This window comes from Hypomesus transpacificus, chromosome 14, assembly GCF_021917145.1.
Source record: "Hypomesus transpacificus isolate Combined female chromosome 14, fHypTra1, whole genome shotgun sequence".
NCBI lineage: Eukaryota > Metazoa > Chordata > Actinopteri > Osmeriformes > Osmeridae > Hypomesus > Hypomesus transpacificus.
The window spans coordinates 9684667-9705646 of record NC_061073.1 but is presented as its reverse complement, the minus strand read 5'-3'; the positions used below and the strand labels follow the sequence as shown (position 1 = coordinate 9705646).

Below are 20980 nucleotides of genomic sequence, written 5' to 3'. Positions count from 1 at the left end.
CAGAGAGGAATAACTCTGGGTTGGATGACTTTCACCTCTGGACAAAAGGGTTTGAATGCACAGTGTTTGTGTACGAGTGTGTGTTTTCAAAACTGTGTGTTTGTTGCATGTGCACTGGGGTAAATGTGCAGAACGCACACACAACACATGGGCTGTGATGAACTGTGTCTGTGCGCTTGCACATGCACGTGTTCGAATGATAGTTTGATGTTAGTGATGCATGTGGAAAATGTAACTCAAGCCGTTCAGTAACCCTGTTGTACTTGAACTGTAAAACGTGATAGTGAAAGGAGAAAAACAGCGAATGGAAAAAATGAAAGAAATTAAGGAACAAGCTAACGTTTCAACTCATTCTAGCTTTCTGACATCAACGCTATCTTTGACCTTTGTTGTTCTTTAAAGGTGATCGTAAAGAATGCGTGAGGAAACTTGCCTTTAGGGAGGGTTAGATCTGCTCCTCTCTGTAGGACAGTGTTAACTAGGAGAGTCATGTGCTTCTCTAGGACAGTGTTAACTAGGAGATCCGTGCTTCTCTAGGACAGTGTTAACTAGGGGACTCGTGCTTCTCTAGGACAGTGTTAACTAGGAGACTCGTGCTTCTCTAGGACAGTGTTAACTAGGAGACTCGTGCTTCTCTAGGACAGTGTTAACTAGGAGACTCGTGCTTCTCTAGGACGGAGTGCTGGTGGGGGCGGTTGGAGCGTACGACTGGAACGGAGCAGTGCTGAAGGACACACCCCATGGGAAGGTGGTCCCACCTAAGTCGTCCTACCTGGAGGAGTTCCCTGAGGAACTGAAGAATCACGGGGCCTATCTGGGTGAGGGGAGAGGGGGGAGAGGGGGGGAGGGGGGGGAGAGGGGGGAGAGGGGAGGTTAGGAGATGTGGGAGGATGGATGGATGGATGATAGGTGCAAAAAGGAATTGATGGAGAGATAGATAAATGGATAGGTGGAATGACAGAACAGACAGATATATTTTGGATAGATAGAATGGATACAGTAGTGTACACATATCTAATGGATATATAGTGGAACTCTTGTATGTACAGATATAGATGTATCTGAGAGTGTAAGTGTGGTGTGTCCTCCAGGGTACTCTGTGAGCTCAGTGGTGTCGGCCAGCAGGACCCTGCTCTATGTGGCTGGAGCTCCTCGCTTCAACCACACAGGCAAGGTGATCATCTTCACCCTGAGGAACAACGGCAACCTCACCATCCTGCTCTCTCTGAAAGGACACCAGGTACACACACATACACACACACACACACACAGACACACACATACAGACAAACACACACATGTGCCAGCAGATACTGTATGCACACAGAGCTTGTGCGGTGTTCTTTCTGTGTGGACATAGTGGGCTGTGTGTGTACATGTGTGTGACACATGCGTGTGTGTGTGTCAGGGTCTAGACTGGGCCAGCCAGCCAGATGGCCCATGTGCTTCTAAACTGTTGCAGACGTGTCGCCTACAGCAACAGTCTCCTAGTAAATAAAAACTCTTCACTGGTCAGATTACACTAGAGAAAGGGGGAGAGAGAGAGAGAGAGAGAGAGAGAGAGAGAGAGAGAGAGAGAGAGAGGGGGGGGGGGGAGGGGGAGGGGGGGGGGGGAGGGGGACACAAATCCATGCTGTGCATTCCTGAGGGACACTAACTGTAGTTGCAGTCTCCTTGGTATTAGTGGCTGCTGTTTAGTGTGGTGTCCTGCAGCCTGTGAACGGTCGTCCAGCCAGCTGCTGTGGTGTGGCAGAGACCTGTTAGCCCACTTCCTGTTCCACAGCCACCCCCCCTGCACTTCCTGCTGCTGGAGTGTCTGGTTAAAAATACAGTGAAGGAAGGGATGTGATGTGTTAACAGGGTTTCCTTAATGTGCACAGGAGCAGCAGCTAGCGGGGGCATGGCATGCCCCTAGGTCGTCACATTCCCTTAATCCTTTCTCTCTGATTACTGATTGACTGAATCAATAATTCAGGCTAGAATCAAAGCTCTGAATCTGTTTTTTGAATATGGTTGGTTGTCATCCTGCATCTACGAGGTCAAAGGGGAACGTGAATGGCTGGTTTGATGACAACCTGGTCTGTGTTGTTCAGATGGGCTGGTTTGATGACACCCTGGTCTGTGTTGTTCAGATCGGCTCGTATTACGGCAGTGAGATCTGCCCTCTGGACCTGGACGCAGACGGACGGACGGACCTGCTCCTGGTGGCCGCGCCCATGTTCTTCCTTAGGGGCTGGGAGAGGGGGAGAGTCTACGTCTACAGACTCACCCAGCAGGTAGGGAGAGGGGGCAGGGTCTACATCTGCAGACCCAGGTTAGGCCAGGCTATTTGTGTATTGCTAAGTGGTAAAACATGTGACTGCATAGCTAGAGGTTTCAGGTTCAAATCCCCAGGTTTCAGGTTCAAATCCCCTGTATTCATTTATTTTGGAATAAATGAATACAGTTTATGTATTTTAAAACATCTATTAAAGTTATACCTGATTCCCTTTCACTTTCTCACTCGCCCTCTTCTTACAACTCTCTCTCTATCTCTCTCTCTGTCTCTCTCTGTCTCTTTATGTCTCTCTCTGTCTCTCTCTGTCTCTCTCTCTCTCTCTCTCTCTCTGTCTCTCCCTGCCTCTCTCTCTCCAGAGTTTGTTTGTGTTGGACATGTTTCTGGAGGCTCCAGACCACTCTCAGAACTGTGGCTTTGGCTCGGCGCTGGCCCCGGTACCGGACATGAACGGTGACGCGTACGGCGAGCTGGCAGTGGGCGCTCCGCTGGAGGACGACCACCAGGGGGCCGTCTACCTGTTCTACGGCCGGCCCGGTGGCATCAACCCCACACACACTCAGGTGAGACTGGAGAGACCCAGCTGTGGCCCGGTGACCCAGCCAGGTGACCCAAACAGGTGACCCAGCCAGGTGACCCAGACAGGTGACCTAGCCAGGTGACCTAGCCAGGTGACCCAGCCAGGTGACCCAGCCAGGTGACCTAGCCAGGTGACCCAGACAGGTCTGCCCAGCGACACTGTGCTCATGCTGTGGCCCGGTCACCCAGGGAGCTCACTAGTCACACAGCAGTATGAACACCAGGGTGAGACTGTAGTCACACAGCAGTATGAACACCAGGGTGAGACTGTAGTCACAGCAGTATGAACACACACAGCAGTATGAACACCAGGGTGAGACTGTAGTCACACAGCAGTATGAACACCAGGGTGAGACTGTAGTCACACAGCAGTATGAACACCAGGGTGAGACTGTAGTCACACAGCAGTATGAACACCAGGGTGAGACTGTAGTCACAGCAGTATGAACACCAGGCTGAGACTGTAGTCACAGCAGTATGAACACCAGGCTGAGACTGTAGTCACAGCAGTATGAACACCAGGCTGAGACTGTAGTCACACAGCAGTATGAACACAAGGCTGAGACTGTAGTCACAGCAGTATGAACACCAGGCTGAGACTGTAGTCACAGCAGTATGAACACACACAGCAGTATGAACACCAGGCTGAGACTGTAGTCACAGCAGTATGAACACCAGGCTGAGACTGTAGTCACAGCAGTATGAACACACACAGCAGTATGAACACCAGGGTGAGACTGTAGTCACACAGCAGTATGAACACCAGGGTGAGACTGTAGTCACACAGCAGTATGAACACCAGGCTGAGACTGTAGTCACAGCAGAATGAACACCAGGCTGAGACTGTAGTCACAGCAGTATGAACACCAGGCTGAGACTGTAGTCACAGCAGTATGAACACACACAGCAGTATGAACACCAGGCTGAGACTGTAGTCACAGCAGTATGAACACCAGGCTGAGACTGTAGTTACAGCAGTATGAACACACACAGCAGTATGAACACCAGGCTGAGACTGTAGTCACAGCAGAATGAACACCAGGCTGAGACTGTAGTCACAGCAGCAGTATGAACACCAGGGTGAGACTGTAGTCACACAGCAGTATGAACACCAGGGTGAGACTGTAGTCACAGCAGTATGAACACCAGGCTGAGACTGTAGTCACAGCAGTATGAACACCAGGCTGAGACTGTAGTCACAGCAGTATGAACACCAGGCTGAGACTGTAGTCACACAGCAGTATGAAAACACACAGCAGTATGAATACCAGGCTGAGACTGTAGTCACAGCAGTATGAACACCAGGCTGAGACTGTAGTCACAGCAGTATGAACACACACAGCAGTATGAACACCAGGGTGAGACTGTAGTCACACAGCAGTATGAACACCAGGGTGAGACTGTAGTCACAGCAGTATGAACACCAGGCTGAGACTGTAGTCACAGCAGAATGAACACCAGGGTGAGACTGTAGTCACAGCAGCAGTATGAACACCAGGGTGAGACTGTAGTCACAGCAGAATGAACACCAGGGTGAGACTGTAGTCACAGCAGTATGAACACCAGGGTGAGACTGTAGTCACAGCAGTATGAAAACCAGGGTGAGACTGTAGTCACAGCAGTATGAACACCAGGCTGAGAGTGAGAGTGTTGACAGTGTAATGTGTACCCTACTAGAGGATAGCAGCAGCAGGTGTGTCCGCCGGGCTGCGGTACTTTGGGCGGAGCCTGCACGCCGTGATGGACGTCAACGGAGACGGCCTGGTGGACCTGTCAGTGGGAGCACAGGGAGCAGCAGTACTCATCTGGTAGGACACACACACAGACACACTTACATACACACACACACATATATACACACACATGCACAAACACAGTCTGAACTGAAACATAATAAAGATCTGAGGTGTCTGTGGTCTTGTTGTGGTTGGATGAAGATGACCTGTGTGTTCCCTGCCTCTCTCTCTCTGTCTCTCTCTCCCTCTCTCTCTCCGTCTCTCTCTGTCTCTCTCTCTGTCTCTGTCTCCCAGGTCTCGCAGTGTCGTCCGTATCCAGGTCAAACTCAGCTTCGAGCCCGAGAAGATCAACATGTTCAACAAGGACTGTCGCCGGCTGGGGAAGGAGGTCACCTGCATGTCCCTGACCCTGCGCCTCCGCCTGGATGCTCGCACGCCCGCTCGCACGCCCCTGCACAGGGAGGGAGTGGGTATGCTGGGGTGGGGTCAGCGTGTTGCATGTGTGTCCATGTCAGTGTGAGTGTGTCAGTGTGTGTCCATGTCAGTGTGTGTCCATGTCAGTGTGTGTGTGTCCATGTCAGTGTGTGTCCATGTCAGTGTGTGTGAGTGTGTGTGTGTGGGGGGGCAGTTCTCTGTCTATCCTCAGTTCCAACTTTTCATGTCAGCTTTTGTGAAGAACAGTAGTTACTTCACTGCTTGTATTATAACCTGATCAGAACCTTGGGGGCCCAGGAACTCTTTCAAGTGTGTCACTTAGTCAAGCAGACCAGGGACAGGGACTGAAAATGTCAGGCTTCAATCCCTCCCTCCGTCTATCTCTCTCTCCTTCCCCTCCCTCCCTCTCTCCTTCCCCTCCCTCCCTCACCCCTCTGTCCCTCCAGCTCCATCCTCCTTCATCCTTTCGTTCATCTGGATCCTATCAGACAGGAGTATGTGCATGCACACACACACACACAGGCACACACATACGGACACACACACACACAGTAATAAATCACCATAGCCAGTGGATCTTCTTCTTAGGTCTGGGTCTTGTGTTGCTCCTGAACCTGCTGGTCTAGGCCGTGTTCACACTTGACTTGACTTCTTTTTTTAGGAAAAAACGCTTCCGTCAGCGCCTTTTGAGCGCCTTTTGAGCGCTTTCAGTGCGAGAATTCTGTAACCTGAACGGGAATCATACACTCTAGCGTTACATTATTATTCGTTATTTTCCGTTGGTTACTTATTGACAGCTGCTACTATGGTGAATAAAATGCAATTACTTGCTTTAGCTTTGGCGTTTGAGGAGCCATAGCCTGGTAACTAAGGTAGGTTACTAGGGAAGGTACACTCGTACCTACTCTCCTCGTCCTGATTGGTCAGCTGTCAGAAAGGCGCTTGACGTCACCCAGCGCTTTTCTGAAAAGTTGAGAAATTTGACTCAAAAAGGCATCGGGCGCTGCGCTTTTTTAGACGAAGTCTTTGGTCTAAAAGTCTTTAGTCTTTGCTGGCTTAGCTGCTTTCCACAGTGTTTAGGTGGTTGTTTGGTTAGTGAGTCAGGGGACCTGGGTTCGAATCCTTGTGTGGGAGAAGCAGGAGGACTCTGATGATGACCCACTGCATCGCTTTCAGCATGGAGAGATACTGTGAAGGATTCCAAGTTTTGACAAGTCTTCCCCATGTTCCCCTTTCTTCACCTCCCTCCCTCCCTCCGCCTACCTCCCCAGGTGTGTGGTACAGTGTGGTGGCAGATGAGCGTCGGTACCCCCCCAGAGCCACGCTGGAAGACAGCGATCGCCTGCAGCCTAAGATGCTGTCTCTGTTCCCCGGGGAGGAGGAGGAAGCTCAGCACATCCGCTTCCACGTGCAGGTGAGGGTCCAGCCAAGGACTCGCTCTCGCAGGGCCACACCAACTGGCATCTCCTCAACACACTGTCTCTGGAGGGATACAGAGGCCATTACAACTTGTGTACATTCAATAGAAAAGGCCCCAAAGTTACGGGTTCGAATATTACCTTTCTGTATGATTATTCATTGCAGGTCATTCATAGGGTGAGCCAAGTGTTCATAACTATCGTCACGCAGTAAAATACTGGACACACCGGCTGAACCTAGCCACAAACACAGAACCAGCCGCCAGTCTAGGAATAGGATTATTATCTCCACTGCAGTATGTTTCTGGATATTTGGGCTTGGAGTGGAGAGCCTTGTGTGACCCTGTGTCTGTCGCCTGAACAGGAGACCACAGACTACGGCCGGCCCATCGTGTTTGTGGTGGAGGTGGGTCTGCAGAACCCTGATGAGGGGCCAGTGCTGGACCTGGGCTGGCCCACCACCTTCAGGAGTGAGGTGAGGAGAAGCGTCATGTTCCTCCAGTGCTGTCCTGCCCGTCTCCTGGAGGGGATGACACATACTGAAGCGCTGCTTTCAAACACTTCAGCTGAGCTCTTCAGTTGATTACTACTGTCTGAGTTTTCCCCGTAGTTTAGTCCTTGTCTTCTCTGAGGGTTCAGGTTGGGTTAGGTGCAGTTTCATGGGCGTATGTGAAGCCCTCTGTGATAGTGCTTGTATAAAGGGCTGTGCTCCTAAGATGTGATGTGGTTCCTGTCTGTGTTACAGCTTCCCTTCTGGAACGGCTGTGAGGGGGAGGACAGCTGTGTCCCTGACCTCTCCCTGCACAGCCACACTGATCTGCTGGACACCACGTGAGTTGCTAGCATAAACATTCTCACACACACACCGTCTCACACACACTCCCAGGCTGGACTAAGAGCTCCGCCTCTCGTCTGAAGGCAGTTCTGTGGCTCGCGGGAGCACTCGTCCCTGGCTCTGTGTGGTCACCATGGAGACACGGCGAGGTCGGAGCGGGTGGTGGAGGCCGCCCGCAGGAGGATGGCTGTGTACGGTCGCCTTGACAACCGAGGAGAGAACGCCTACCACGCCACCCTCCGCATCTCGCTCTCCTCCAACCTGCTCTTCTCCAGCCTCATAGTGAAGGTGAGGAGGGCAGGGGGGGAGGGCAGGGGGCAGGTGGGGAGGGGGCAGGTGGGGAGGGGGCAGGTGGGGAGGGGGCAGGTGGGGAGGGCAGGTGGGGAGGGGGCAGGTGAGGAGGGGGCAGGTGGGGAGGGGGCAGGTGGGGAGGGGGCAGGTGGGGAGGGGGCAGGTGGGGAGGGGGCAGGTGAGGAGGGGGCAGGTGGGGAGGGGGCAGGTGAGGAGGGGGCAGGTGGGGGGGGGGGCAGGTGGGGAGGGCAGGTGGGGAGGGGGCAGGTGGGGGGGGGGCAGGTCAGCCTCGGCAGGGGGCAGGGTCTCCCCGCAGAGTTTCAACCTTTAAAGCTTTACAGGTTGGTCCTGATGAATTGTGCAGCGGGTGATTTTCTGTGACGGACAACACCGAGATGGAGGGAGCATGCCTGCCAGTCCAGACACTCTGAATTGTTTGGTACAAAAAACATCTGGAATCAAATTGGCTCCACTTTTCTGGGGAGTGAGGAATAGAAAAGAAACAATTATCTCTGAAGAAAACACCCAGTGAAAGCATGGATGGAAGTCTGTTGTGCCACGTAGACCTACAGTGTTCTACTGTCTTCTGCCCTGCAGGACAAGTCAGACATCAAGATAGAGTGCTCCTCTGAGGACAGACAGTGGAACGAGAGGAGATGCAACGTCAGCGCTCCCTTCATGAGGTCCCAGGCCCAGGTACTGCCTCAGGTCTGCCTCATGAGGCCCAGGTACTGCCTCAGGTCTGCCTCATGAGGCTCAGGTACTGCCTCAGGTCTGCCTCAGGCCCAGGTACTACTGTCTGGAAGTCCTATCAGTCTCCTCAGTGTAGACGAATCTTCAGCTTGTGTGAACTGCTCAACTAGAACAAACACAACCAGAATCCAGCCACTCGGAGCAGTGACATGGTTTGAATGAACAGACCGTTGTTTCCCGGCTTGTTAGAGCAGGCAGAGGGAGACGCCAGCACCAGTCCTGGATCTGGCTTCTCTACTCGCTGTCAGGGGCCTCCCTGCAGAGGTGGCTGGATGCTGGATTGAATTGCCAACACTCTGGTTCAGGTTCTTATTGGCTTCCCCTTGTAAGGCTCGGTGTGGATTGGGTGGTTTTCAGCCTGAGGAAGAACCACGATGGCATGCAAAACTAAACATGCTTCTGCTAGTGAAACTCAGAAAACTACACGAGCCACTTCTGTGTACTGCAGGTACCACCCGTCTGTCTGTCTGTATGGTGATCTGTCTGTCTGTGTGTGTGTTGAGGTTTCAGGGTTTATATTTTTCTGCTCCAGGTGTTTTTCCATCTGGAGCTCCAGTTCAGCTCCATCTTTTTGGACCATGTGAGAGTTGTCTTGGAAACCGCCAGGTGAGGGTGCTATGATACCGTAGAGCAGGTACCTCTGAACCCTGAACAACCAGACCCAGCCACCTTGTAGCTCTCATCTCCTAGCAGAGAGCCTGTCAATTCAGCTTGTCGTCCTCTGCAGCGATGGACAGGAGATCAACCCTGACGACAACGTCAACAACATCTACCACCCTCTTAAATATGAAGCTGACCTTCTGTTCACAAGGTGGGTTTCAGCCAGTTCATCTGCTCTGCACATCTGAGAAGTCAACCAGACAAGCGTTGACAGTGGTGAAATTTTCACTGGCTGTTGCAGCACGATGGCTTCTGAATGCACATGTCAGTCTCATGTTCGCTCAGATTTCTGGGATGTTGGTTTGAATCGTTTGAAGACCATTTATTTTCTCTCTCCTCCCACCCCCCTTATCTCTCCCCCAACCACCTCTCCCCCCACCCCCCTTATCTCTCACCCACCCCAGAGATACCAACTCTCCACGCTTTGACATCCAGACAGACTCTGACAAACCTGGCAACCTCGGACCCCTGTTCAACCTCACCTACCATGTGAGTTCACACAGCTGCGATCAACATCACAAAGCTGCATCCTCTGTTACCTCTTCATTCACTTTGGACGTGGTGGTTGGTGTGTCTTTCTCCAGATCCAGAACCTTGGCTTCTTCTCAGTGACAGACCTTCAGTTTGCTGTGGATGTCTGTGCCATAACCCCATCTGGGAACCATCTTCTCCAAATCACCAGCTTCCACATCGATCAGGTGACAGATTCATTTTGAGGTGGCGGTTATAAATAGTCCATCTCCAATAAGTAACATTGTACGTGTTTATCAGGCTAGTAAACACCAGTGTGACTCATCAGATGATGAACCCACGATGCAGCATATTGACTATTAAACAGGTGGGGGCTGAACTGTCTGGTTTGATATTCCTCCCTCCCTCTCTCTCCTCCACAGGCTGTGGACTCCCACTGTGTCCTCCCTCACTCCCTGTCTCCAGGACAGGTTTCTCCTGAGGACCTCTCCTCCCTCCCTCAGATGGTAAACACTGCTGCTCTGCTCTGCTCTGCTCAACTCTGCTCTACTCTGCTCTACTCTACTCTACCCTGTTCTACCCTGCCTGTACCCTGCTCTACTCTTCTGTACTCTGCTGTACTCTACTCTGCTCTCCTCTGCTCTACTCTGCTCTCCTCTGCTCTGCTCTCCTCTGCTTTGCCTGCTGCTTACCTTCAGCTCTGACATCTGCAAGAACTCTGGAATGACTAGGTCTTTCTCCTCTTGACACTAAGCCATTAATAAATCATCTAACCTTTGATAAATACATTTTATATGAGCTACTATTCTTATAAATAAGAATAATTTACGCTATACAGTATAATATAAATACAGATTAGACCAATGTAATGATACTACATAATTCACCTGGGAACTGCTAAGCTAAGAATAACAAGAACGAATGAATACCTGAAGCCTGGCAGTGTGTGAAAGGAGTTGAGGACAGTGGGGTGAGATGAACTTAGATGGAGGTCTGTGTGTATGTCTTCTCTGAACTACCCAGCTACCTTCATGACCTCCCTGGGTGTTGGGATGTAACAGCTGTCTGTGTCATTAACACAGTCTGGTGCTTGTTGAACTCTCCAGAACCACTCCAACAGCAAGACTGTGTCTGTGCAGTGCCGCTTGTCCTTGCCTGCACACTGCGAGACCAAGGTGACGATCAGGGGCCAACTGCACCTCCAGGCCCTGCTGGCTGTGAGTAAACATGGCGTCTGTTTCTGCATGAAAAATGGCGTCTGTTTCTGCATGAAATGGAGAAAGGAGAACATTGTGATGAGAAAGTATTCTTCCTTGTTCTGAACTGTGGAAGAGAGTTCAACCAGTTTCCTCTTGCTACAGTAGTGTTCCCTGCCGTCAGACAGCATCCAGACCGCTCCAAAACCCTGGGGGAGTCGAACCCTGTTCAAGCTCAAAATAGGCATACAGACCGTCACAAAGTGTACTTAATGTCGCCGTAGTATTATTTCGCACCTGCCAGCTGAGATGTTTACTCTGCGATGCATCTCGTAAATGTACAGCCCTTTCCTTGGCTCCGACCGTCTACATCCTATTGAACTCTGCTCGTCTATATCCTGTAGAACTCTGCTCGTCTATATCCTGTAGAACTCGGCTCGTCTATATCCTGTAGAACTCGGCTCGTCTATATCCTGTAGAACTCGGCTCGTCTATATCCTGTAGAACTCGGCTCGTCTATATCCTGTAGAACTCGGCTCGTCTATATCCTGTAGAACTCTGCTCATCTATATCCTGTAGAACTCGCTCATCTATATCCTGTAGAACTTTTCTGATCCTCCATCTGCTGCTGCACTTTCTACATGCTCTGTTTGTCGGTTGCTTTGGATCACAGCATCTGATAAATACATAAAATGCTGCTAAATGTGATGTTATGCCACCTCAGCATAATGGCAGTTGGAGATCCCCCCCCCCCATCTCTGATGCGTCTCTCTGGCAGGTGAAGTTCAGGTCTCTGGCACTGGTGACGTCAGCCTCCATCCAGCTGGGCCATTCCTCCCTCATGTTCCTGCAGGAGGAGAGGCCTGTTCGACAGGTAGGTCCTGTCGGTCCAGTACTCCACCCCCTGCTGCATCACAGAGCACCTGGCACCTGGTCACAGTGCACACTGCCTTCCTTCAGTCAGAGGTCAAGCTGGTGAACTGGGAGGATCAGAAATGTTGTGGATTCTCATCAACTTTTAGTTAGAATGCCAGGCCCGCCCATAGAAATTGCTGGGCCACTGAAAAGGTCCAGTGAGTGGGCCAACCCCAAATAGGGCTTTACTTATATTAACGCATGCGCCGATGTGCATGTGTGCTCTCTCTCTCCTACATATAACATGATGTAACCCAGGGGAACGGCCGGCCCACCGGCATATGCTTGGGTGACCAGATTTGAGTTTGTGAAAAAAAGGACACTTCGCCGCTCGCAAAGTATTTAGAATGAACATGATTATTGCTGGCACTGCGGTTTGGCCCCAGAAAGCTCTCGCCCCTTAAGGGTGGGCCTGTGTGTAGGGAGGAGCTGTAGGGTGCTGGGAGGGTTAGTGTTAGTGTGTAGGGAGGAGCTGAAAGCTTCTATAGATATAAAGATGGATAGATGGACAGAGAGACATAGAAAGGACTCTCCATAGATAGGATAATCACTTGTCAGAGTCGATTGCTTTCCCTGCTAACCCCCTGCCTGTCCTGAGTTTGTCTGTGGTTTTGCTCTGCAGATAATCCTGGAGATGAGCAGGAAGGAAGATTCTAGAATCCCCATCTGGATTATAGTAGGCAGCTCTCTGGGTGGTTTGCTACTGCTCTCACTGCTGGTCCTGGCGTTGTGGAAGGTACACACACACGCGCTCACACACACACACGGGCACACACACACACACGCTCACACACACACACACGGGCACACACACATACACGGGCACATGCTCACGGTCACACACACAGACACACACTCATGGGCACACAAACACAGCACACACCACATTATACAAGATTATACTTCAGCCTTAACAATAGCTGCAGAGGATCATATCTATGTGCAGTGGATTACCTGTCCCCTAAAGCTCTAACCCCCTCATTCTGCTCCACTACGGTTCCATACAGCACTGCACACAATCACAACCCTGCAGGCCTTGCTATTCTGACAGAAAATAAATAGGAATGTGATGAGAAATTAATTGGGGGAAAAAAATATGAAAAAGTATCTGACTGCATGAATTGATGAGACCCGTATGTCAAACCTGCCCAGATTAGCATCGTGCTGTATGAAGAACAACTAGTGTTTCCTTCTATTTCCCTTCCAGCTCGGCTTCTTCAACAGACGCCAGAGAAGGGAGGAGGAGCAGGAGGAGCAGGAAGCCAATGGAAAGACTTCGGATGAGCGGTAACCATGGCAACCGGCTGCGCGGGCCAGACAGCCCCATCGCTCAGGGACCCACCCCCCCGTCCATTCAGCCCCCCCCCCAGTCTTGCTGAGAGCCCCCCCCCAGCCTTGCTGAGAGCCCCCCCCCCAGCCTTGCTGTGAACACCCCCCCCCCCCCCCCAGCCTTGCTGTGGGTCTGTCCTGTGAATGCAGATCCAGATAGGGACGTGCAGGGCTGAACAGGCACAGAGGCTGTCGTGCTGAGTAACACATGAACAGGTGTGCTTTATACGTCCTCCCTGCTCTACCTGCTGTTGTGGCTTCCTCACCTCAGTGGAAGCACCTGTAGCTGGGCTGTGGGTGCCTGGTCCATCCACAGACCCCCGGCCTCGGACCCCCTGCCTCGGACCCCCTGCCTCGGACCCCCTGCCTCGGACCGCTTCAGAATGGACAACACAGGCAGCCTGTGTCCCATCTGGATGTCTAACCTGAGACTGAAGTCTTTCACTATCACACCAGCAAGGCCTGAGTCTTAGAAATAAGACAACACAAACTGAAAGCAGTGACCTGTTTCAGGAGACCACCCATACCAGCAGCTGATGAGGTGCTCTCTGTGATGTTGCTTCTAGAACATTCAACACACACTCCTTTATCAGGGGGAAGGAGCTGGCGTACTATAACACATTAGATATTCTATAGCTGAAGCACTTTTGTAGTATAAAGACAAACTTGAACTTTGTAAATATCTTCACAACTGACTTGAAGTTGTTGAAGGCTGTTTTAAAAGGAGTGGCATTACTTTGTACTTACATAACTGAAATTATAACTTAAACAGATATTGTGGAACCATCCCGACTGCTTGGCATGTGTCAGTGGATCCCAACCCTGGTCCTCAGGGACCCCCTGTCCTGCAACCCTGGTCCTCAGGGACCCCCTGTCCTGCAACCCTGGTCCTCAGGGACCCCCTGTCCTGCATGTTTTAGATGGTTCCCTGCTCCAACACACCTGATTCAATTGAATGGGTCGTTTATTGGAATCAGGTGTGTTGGAGCAGGGAACCATCTAAAACATGCAGGACAGGGGGTCCCTGAGGACCAGGGTTGGGAACCACAGGTCTAGATGAGTGGACATACACAGGAGACGAAGGACGATGCAACGATGACTATGTACAAATGAAATAAAGCATGACATATGGTTAATATAAAACATGTATCCTGTTTAAACTACCTTTGCTGGTGAGTAGAGAAACAGAGCCTTCCCTGTTCACGTACCTGTGTTGAGTCACCTGGCCTCTACAGTGCCTTGGTACTAAGCACATTTCCCATGAGTGCTGAGACCATCCCTATTCAGTCTGGACACGGCCTGATAATAGCTGTTCTTCTTGGATGACAAATAACAGTCCAGTGCTTATCTGAAGAATCATCCATTTTGGGGGGAGCATTAAACCCAGCAAAACGCGGACTCAATCTAGAGCAGTGGTTCTCAAAGCTGTCCTCAGGGACCCCCTGACCTGCATGTTTGAGGTTTGTTTCCCTGCTCCAACACACCTGATTCCCTGAGGACCAGGGTTGAGAACCACTGATCTAGAGGTCATCTGGTGCTGGGGTCACTGCAGGTGACACAGAAACATGTGTCTGTACCACAGTAGGCATGTCAGTTAAGGGTGGGAATCTTTCCGTACATCACTATTCAATTCTTGGGGTCATGAATCGATAAAAAATTGAGTAAAAATAATATGAGTTTTTTACATTTGTAAATCGATGTGAATCACTAGAAGACTGAATGTCGATTCAAATGTGAATCGATTTTTCCCCCACCCCAGTACATATCAAGGTGTTTCTGTTCAGCTGAGTGCACGTGCTGCTTTGGTGTCATATTAAAGCACCACGCTTCTCAGTCAAATAACCAGTCTAGAAACCAGAACCCAACTGTTAAGAAGAAAATTGTAATGTGCTGTCAGACTTGACAATTAATAAAACATTCAAAATTGATCAAATGCCATTTAAAATAACAGAAAAGACAACGTAGCTTATAAAATCCAGTAAAGTTAGTAATGGAAACCGGATTGACTGAAGGAGTGTACATGGCAACGATGAAATGATGCGTCTGGAAACAGCTTTAATATGACACCAACCAAGATTGGTCACAATTTAGACATTAAAAAGCAAATAATTTCCCCCCAAAACAACTGTAAATCAATTAAGGGTAACACTGTTAGCTAGTTCATCTTTGGGTTAATTTTGCTATAATCAGGCAGCACTGCAAATTTAAAGCTTTTTTCAATAAACATTTCTGATACTGTTTTCATTCATTCTATATCAAGACACAAAAACATTCTTTGGCCAGTTACAACAGTTACTAAATCCATCAACCAAGATAAAAAATGAACCCTTCCTTTCCCCTCTTAAATTAAAAGGCCACAAACATTAGTTGTTCTCAGAGCACAGTACATATGAAGGAAAACCAAAATGGACAAAACTCTTTCGATTTAGCTTTTAATCTCAGACCGTTGGATTTGGAACAACACAAAATAATGACGGACAATACAATCTGATGAGGACAAAGGACACGTTGGCAAAACAGAATCAACCCCCAAGTCCAGTGTACCCTGGTGTCTGGCCCAGGCCCTCTCTACGTGCTTCCACACGCCAGGAGACTGTCACACAGAACACCAGCACCGCCCAACATTTAAGGCCACCTCAGGCAACGCAGCCAAAAAAAAAAAAAAACTCCTACCACACCGGCTTGTCTTCAGCAGGTGAGCAGTCTGAATGATCTCAGGTGCAATAAAACAAGACCTGCGACGATTAAAACAGCCCCACTCAGCCCCCCTTCTGACCGGGGCAAAGCAGTCACAGGCACATCTTTTACCCCATCAGTGTTTCTGGAAAAGGAATCTCATTTCACATCTAGGTTCAAAGAGGTACATCTTAATAGTTATCAAAATATATTTCCAAACACATCATTTTAAATAAACTTTAAAAAATATTGGTTAGGAAAAAAAGAAAGTATTATAAGTACAAAGTGCTGTCCAGCAGGTATGATAGCATGTTTCTCTTGAGAATACCAGACGTCCTCTTCAGTACCTATGCTGACCAGAGTCATGTGTAGTGAGTGATGAACATCCAGGACAGAGATCCAGACAGGGGACAGCCAGGGCTGTCTGAGGGCATGGCTGTGCCAAATGGGATCACAAAGTGGCTTTTGAACAAGTCACATGCACACACACACACACACACACACCTTTGACTTTTCCCATGAGGAATCTTTCGTTTGTTTTAGCTTGCTCTGTCTGTAAAACAAACTTTCATTCTCACTTTCGCTCTCATGCTCTCACACACACCAACATGCTCAAACACAAGCAGTCTGTAAAACCACAACAAGCAGGCACACACCATCCTGCAGGCACACACCATCCTGCAGGCACAGCGATAAGGCTGAAGACAGTGAAGCGACAGTGTTGCTGTCTCAGCTGGACCAGCAGAGCCCACCCCCTCCTGCTGCTGAGGACTGGACCAGCAGAGCCCACCCCCTCCTGCTGCTGCTGAGGACTGGACCAGCAGAGCCCACCCCCTGCTGCTGCTGAGGACTGGACCAGCAGAGCCCACCCCCTCCTGCTGCTGCTGCTGAGGACTGGACCAGCAGAGCCCACCCCCTGCTGCTGCTGAGGACTGGACCAGCAGAGCCCACCCCCTCCTGCTGCTGAGGACTGGACCAGCAGAGCCCACCCCCTGCTGCTGCTGAGGACTGGACCAGCAGAGCCCACCTCCAGGACTTGATCTCAGCAGCCTGCTCACTGTGCTTCTTTGGAATACTTGCATTACAGACTCCTCACAGTAAGTTCTTACTATCAGTTCCTACTGATTAGTAAGACAAACACTAGCTAAATAAATCATTTAAACTCCAGTTTGAAAACCACCAGAGACATGGTGGTCCATACCTCCTATGAGTGCTGGTTTTTCCACAATGTATACTTACAATAGACAAAAGCAACTGTCATTTATAAAACAAATGCATTTGAAACTGTTCCATCAGTATCACCTTCACCCAGAACCATACTTTTGATTCGTTAGATAACAATAAAAAACATCATACCAATACAAAAAAATGTAATAAGGAGTATTTTGTGTTGTGTTTCTCTCCTGGTTGTGGTTGTGGCGGAGCGTCAGTGGAACTCCACAAACTCCTCCAGGCTGCGAGGGATCTGGTTGTGGAAGGTGATGTGGTGCTGCCTCACGGCCCGCGCTGCCAGACACTTCAGACTCATCTTCATCTGGGTCTTCAGCAGGATCTCCGACACACCTGTGGTGCTCTTATCCAGCGGAGTCTTCTTCTGCTTGTTGGTCATGTCCGTGTGCGCCCCCGCCTCCACCAGGCTGATGATGATGGCGTGCAGCGTCAGGAAGTCGCTGATTGGCCGGTTGTACTGAACGATGATGTGCAGCGGGCTGTTGCCCTCGTTGTCGACGGCGTTGACCTGGGCGCCGCAGTCCAGCAGCAGCTTGGTGACCTGGGCGTTGGGGAAGCTGCACACGTCGTTGGTGTGGAAGTCGTCCACGGGCGTGTTGGAGCTGATGGCCAAGTGCAGCAGGGAGCTGCCCAGGCGCGAGCGAGGGTCCAGCTGGATCAGGTTGTAGATCTGCTTGTTGATGCGGCCGCGCTCCTCGTCTCCGCACAGCGTCTTGGTGGAGATGCAGACCAGGTAGAGGAAGGTGAACAGGTTGGACTCGTAGTTGTCCATGGTGGCGGGCAGCTCTGCCTCAGGGGCCGTCTCCACGCGCCCCATGCTCCTCCGCACCTCCAGCACGCAGCAGCACAGCACCTGCTCCACCGCCCCCGCCGACACCGCCTCCTTCAGGTGCACCATCTGGGAGAAGACCTGGGCAAAGCGCAGCAGGTCCTTGTGGGTGTTGCGGTTTCCCTTCTGCCTGAGCTGCAGTGCGTGCAGCCACAGTTTGATGCACTGGTCAAACTCCATGTTGTCTGCGTACACGGCGCCGCGGTAGATGATGGGGTGCGACACGTCGATGTTGTCCGAGCCCAGGATGCGCTCACGGACCATCAGCCCCTCCATGTGCAGCGCGTCGCGGTCCCCTCGGATGACCTCCAGCTCCTGGGGGGTGGAGCACTCGCCCCGGCCCCCGTACGCCTCCACAGGCGGGCCAGCCTCCTTGGGGATGGGCTTGGCAGGGTCTCGGCAGCGCTCCAGCATGGCCAGGAACAGGTAGTGGTAGGTCTTCAGGATGTCGTAGTTCTCGCGGTCGTTGGCGAAGGACGCCCCCAGCAGCTCCAGCGCCTCGATGCGGCTGAGCGGCTCACAGTCAGCGTGCAGCAGCAGCAGCTCCACCACGTCCGCCTTGCAACTCTCAGCCGCCACCTTCAGAGGAGTCATGCCATGGCCGTTGACCACCATGGTGGCGTGGCAACGCACCAGCTCCTTGACGATGTCCAGGTGGCCGGCCTCGGCGGCGAAGTGCAAGGCGGTGGCGCCGCAGTGGGCCTTGGCGTTGGGGTCGGCCCCCTTCGCCAGCAGGAACTGCACCACGTCCGTGTGACCTTTATAGGCTGCGATCATCAGGCAGGTGTTGTCATACTTGTTGGCGATGCCGATGTTGGCGTTGTGATCAACCAGGTAGCGGACGATGTCCAGGCGCCCGTCGAAACAGGCTGCCCTCAGAGGGGTGGAGTTGGTGACGGTGGTGTGGTTGACGTTGGCCAGGTGGGTCACCAGCAACCGGACTACCTCAAAGTGCCCTGCGCCGGCAGCACACCACAGGGCTGTAGCTCCATCGATCACATACCTGAAGAGAGCACAGCGGCACAACTGGTCATTCCTGACTCCCCACCCCCCTGTACGTCAAATCTTAGCATCATGGTTACAGTCATGTTTTCATAGTATATACAAGAACACATTTTTTGCGAAGTCAAAACTCACCCGTCAAATCTGACTGTTCCCGTCTGTTCAGTGTCTACTTTATAGTGGTCCAGAAGCAGCCGCACAACTTTGTCGTGTCCGTTTCGAGCTGCGATGATGAGAGGAGTGGATCTTTGGCCGGCGAGGTGGGTCACGTAGCCCAGCAGATACCGAGTCTCGGACTCGGAGTGGTTGAGGAGAAGGGCCGCCAGCGTCAAGACGCGACCTTCGCCGGCCGCTTTATAAACGTAGCCAGCCAGCGACTCCATTCAAGCCTGGCAGGTCGCCGAAACCTACTCCTTCGCAAGTGTCGCCGACAAGATGCACTCAACCCGCCTCCCATTAATATACCTAATCTACCTCTAGCGCTCACATGAAAATCTCAGTTATTTTCAAATGGCTTGGCTTAAAATAAGGTTTTCTAAAATGTAAAAGCAGCCAATGGTGTGTTGTGTAGCAGCTAACTATTGTTTCTTAACTGTGCAATAACTTTTCCAATATAACTGTATTTTTTTGGGTCCCTTCACCTTGTTGGTAGCTAGCTAGCGTTAGTTGGTTGGTTACCATCGAGCCAACTTCTAGCTCGAGTCAGACAGCTGAAGCTCGCAACGCCGCTAAGCTAGTGAGCTACAGACGTTCACAATTGTGTTAGAAAAGTATTATATAAAAAAAAAACAAGGTCCCGATCCCTACATTGTCGTTTCCGAACACGTTGAATCCGTTAAAGTGAACTATAAAGTTGCTCGATTGGTTAGCAGATGCAAATATTTTCAATGTAGGGCCGAGCTAATTTCACCTTTGATAACCAAACAATTTGCCGGAAGTGATTGTTCGGCTCTCAACTGTCTCCGACTGAAAAGTGGTACAAACGGAAATGGTCCGTTTTTAGATATCTGCAGAGCCATTGCCATTCAATGGCTTTGCTCTGTAACCCCACCCGCACACAGTCTTATAGGACTCAATGGCACACAATAAATGTTGAATACATTTATTTTTTATGTTTAGATAGTTCGTCATATTGATAGTATATCACATTTTCTGACTTTTCTGTCATTCATCTTTTTTCCACCAAATCCCTCGTTCCCTCCCTCTTTTCAACAGCACCCATTACTGTCCCCAAACACGAAATTAATAGGCCCGCATTGATAGGCTATCACTGTAAAAGACTTCATGACGACTTTGACGTTTTAGCTTTGACAACAGCGAAATGCAGAAAAATAGCCATCACTATTCAACAGAGATGTGTTGAATCCACTCAAAATGTTGTTATTTATTTATTGATACATTTAAGGAATAACAATTAAATCCTGGAAGCATACGTGCAGTAAATATGTATTTGTGCGTGTGTCTATATGTTCTAACACTAACCCTTTTCCTTACATCTGAGCAACAGACCCAGGTATTCTGAGTACGTTTTGAAAGTCCGTGCTTCGTCTGTATGTCACCGCGGATTGACAGGCTTTGAGGAGCTCTGGCCTGGTTCAGCAGTGTGGTACAGCAGTTGGTGTCAATGGGATGAGAGCTTTCAACATCGCAGAGTTGTCATCACAGGAAATGTAAAAAAAAATCTTCTGGATTGGAGATATATTGTTGCCTAATTCAGAGCTTTATTTTGATACGAGGGCACCTTTGATATAATCAAACTAACAGCATTTTACATAAGCCTGGCTGGTCTGAAGCCCAGCCACTATTTCCCTAAAATAAAAAAGGGGAGGGAGTTAAAAACAGATTATAGATTTATCTCGGTGAAATCTCTCTACATTTCGATTCCCCAGTAAGCTAGTGGAGCAATAGAACCTGGCCGCCGGTGTAACAGACATCTGGGAAACAGTACAGCCCACCAGTAATACGGGGAACTAAGAAAATCGCGCGTAGAAGATGGATGGTGAGATGGACTCCGAGTCAGAAAATATAATGTAGTGTCACTGTCATCGCTTATACCGTGGTTGTACTTATAGCTTGTTAATAACAGAAGCAGCACATTTTTGCACCATTATTGGAGTTACACCTCTTACTAGGCCTACCGAGTAGGTAGGCTACAGATATTTAAACTCCATCGTATTATTTTGTTCTTACTTTTTCAAGTTTGAATGAGGGAAGCTGTCAACTAGGAGTGGACTGGTCAATAAGAACTGACGTCGGTGGAATCTTCATGTTTCATTCGGAATACAGATGCACGCGTCCATGCGGAAACGTCAGAACTCTGCAATGCAAGCATCTTTTTTGTCTAGGTTTG

General features: G+C 50.3%; 3 protein-coding genes across 3 annotated transcripts in view; 2 read left to right on the top strand and 1 right to left on the bottom strand.

The window, feature by feature from the left end:
* Positions 1–12947, top strand: part of itga11b (integrin, alpha 11b) — a 29490-nt gene extending 16543 nt beyond the window's left edge. The window contains exons 11-30 of the mRNA XM_047033956.1: positions 674–818; positions 1092–1240; positions 2133–2276; positions 2635–2838; positions 4532–4662; positions 4885–5060; positions 6297–6439; positions 6808–6918; positions 7189–7274; positions 7362–7566; positions 8167–8265; positions 8855–8928; positions 9050–9133; positions 9387–9471; positions 9567–9680; positions 9876–9959; positions 10560–10670; positions 11428–11523; positions 12187–12300; positions 12772–12947. Coding sequence (XP_046889912.1) covers positions 674–818; positions 1092–1240; positions 2133–2276; positions 2635–2838; positions 4532–4662; positions 4885–5060; positions 6297–6439; positions 6808–6918; positions 7189–7274; positions 7362–7566; positions 8167–8265; positions 8855–8928; positions 9050–9133; positions 9387–9471; positions 9567–9680; positions 9876–9959; positions 10560–10670; positions 11428–11523; positions 12187–12300; positions 12772–12855 — 2439 coding nt within the window. The 3' untranslated portion in view covers positions 12856–12947. The remainder of the gene's footprint in view (positions 1–673; positions 819–1091; positions 1241–2132; positions 2277–2634; positions 2839–4531; positions 4663–4884; positions 5061–6296; positions 6440–6807; positions 6919–7188; positions 7275–7361; positions 7567–8166; positions 8266–8854; positions 8929–9049; positions 9134–9386; positions 9472–9566; positions 9681–9875; positions 9960–10559; positions 10671–11427; positions 11524–12186; positions 12301–12771) is intronic.
* Positions 12948–16442: 3495 nt separating this feature from the next.
* On the bottom strand, positions 16443–19574 carry fem1b (fem-1 homolog b). The gene is made up of 2 exons (XM_047034584.1): positions 18766–19574; positions 16443–18631 (listed from the first exon to the last, which is right to left on the bottom strand). Exons 1-2 carry the CDS (start codon positions 19011–19013, stop codon positions 16996–16998), a joined length of 1884 nt encoding a protein of 627 aa, XP_046890540.1. The 5' UTR covers positions 19014–19574; the 3' UTR covers positions 16443–16995.
* A 1344-nt stretch (positions 19575–20918) lies between these two features.
* The window catches only part of cln6b (CLN6 transmembrane ER protein b), a 5458-nt gene continuing 5396 nt past the window's right edge, over positions 20919–20980 (top strand). Inside the window, exon 1 of the mRNA XM_047034401.1 lies at positions 20919–20975. Within this exon, the coding sequence (XP_046890357.1) occupies positions 20929–20975 (47 nt within the window). The 5' untranslated portion in view covers positions 20919–20928. The remainder of the gene's footprint in view (positions 20976–20980) is intronic.

Bases quoted from the DNA above. Each gene is read 5' to 3' on its own strand.
- fem1b (XM_047034584.1), bottom strand. From the start codon at position 19,013: ATGGAGTCGCTGGCTGGCTACGTTTATAAAGCGGCCGGCGAAGGTCGC. The intron at 18,632-18,765 runs GTGAGTTTTGAC...TGCTCTCTTCAG, and splicing joins GGAACAGTCAGATTTGACGG to GTATGTGATCGATGGAGCTA.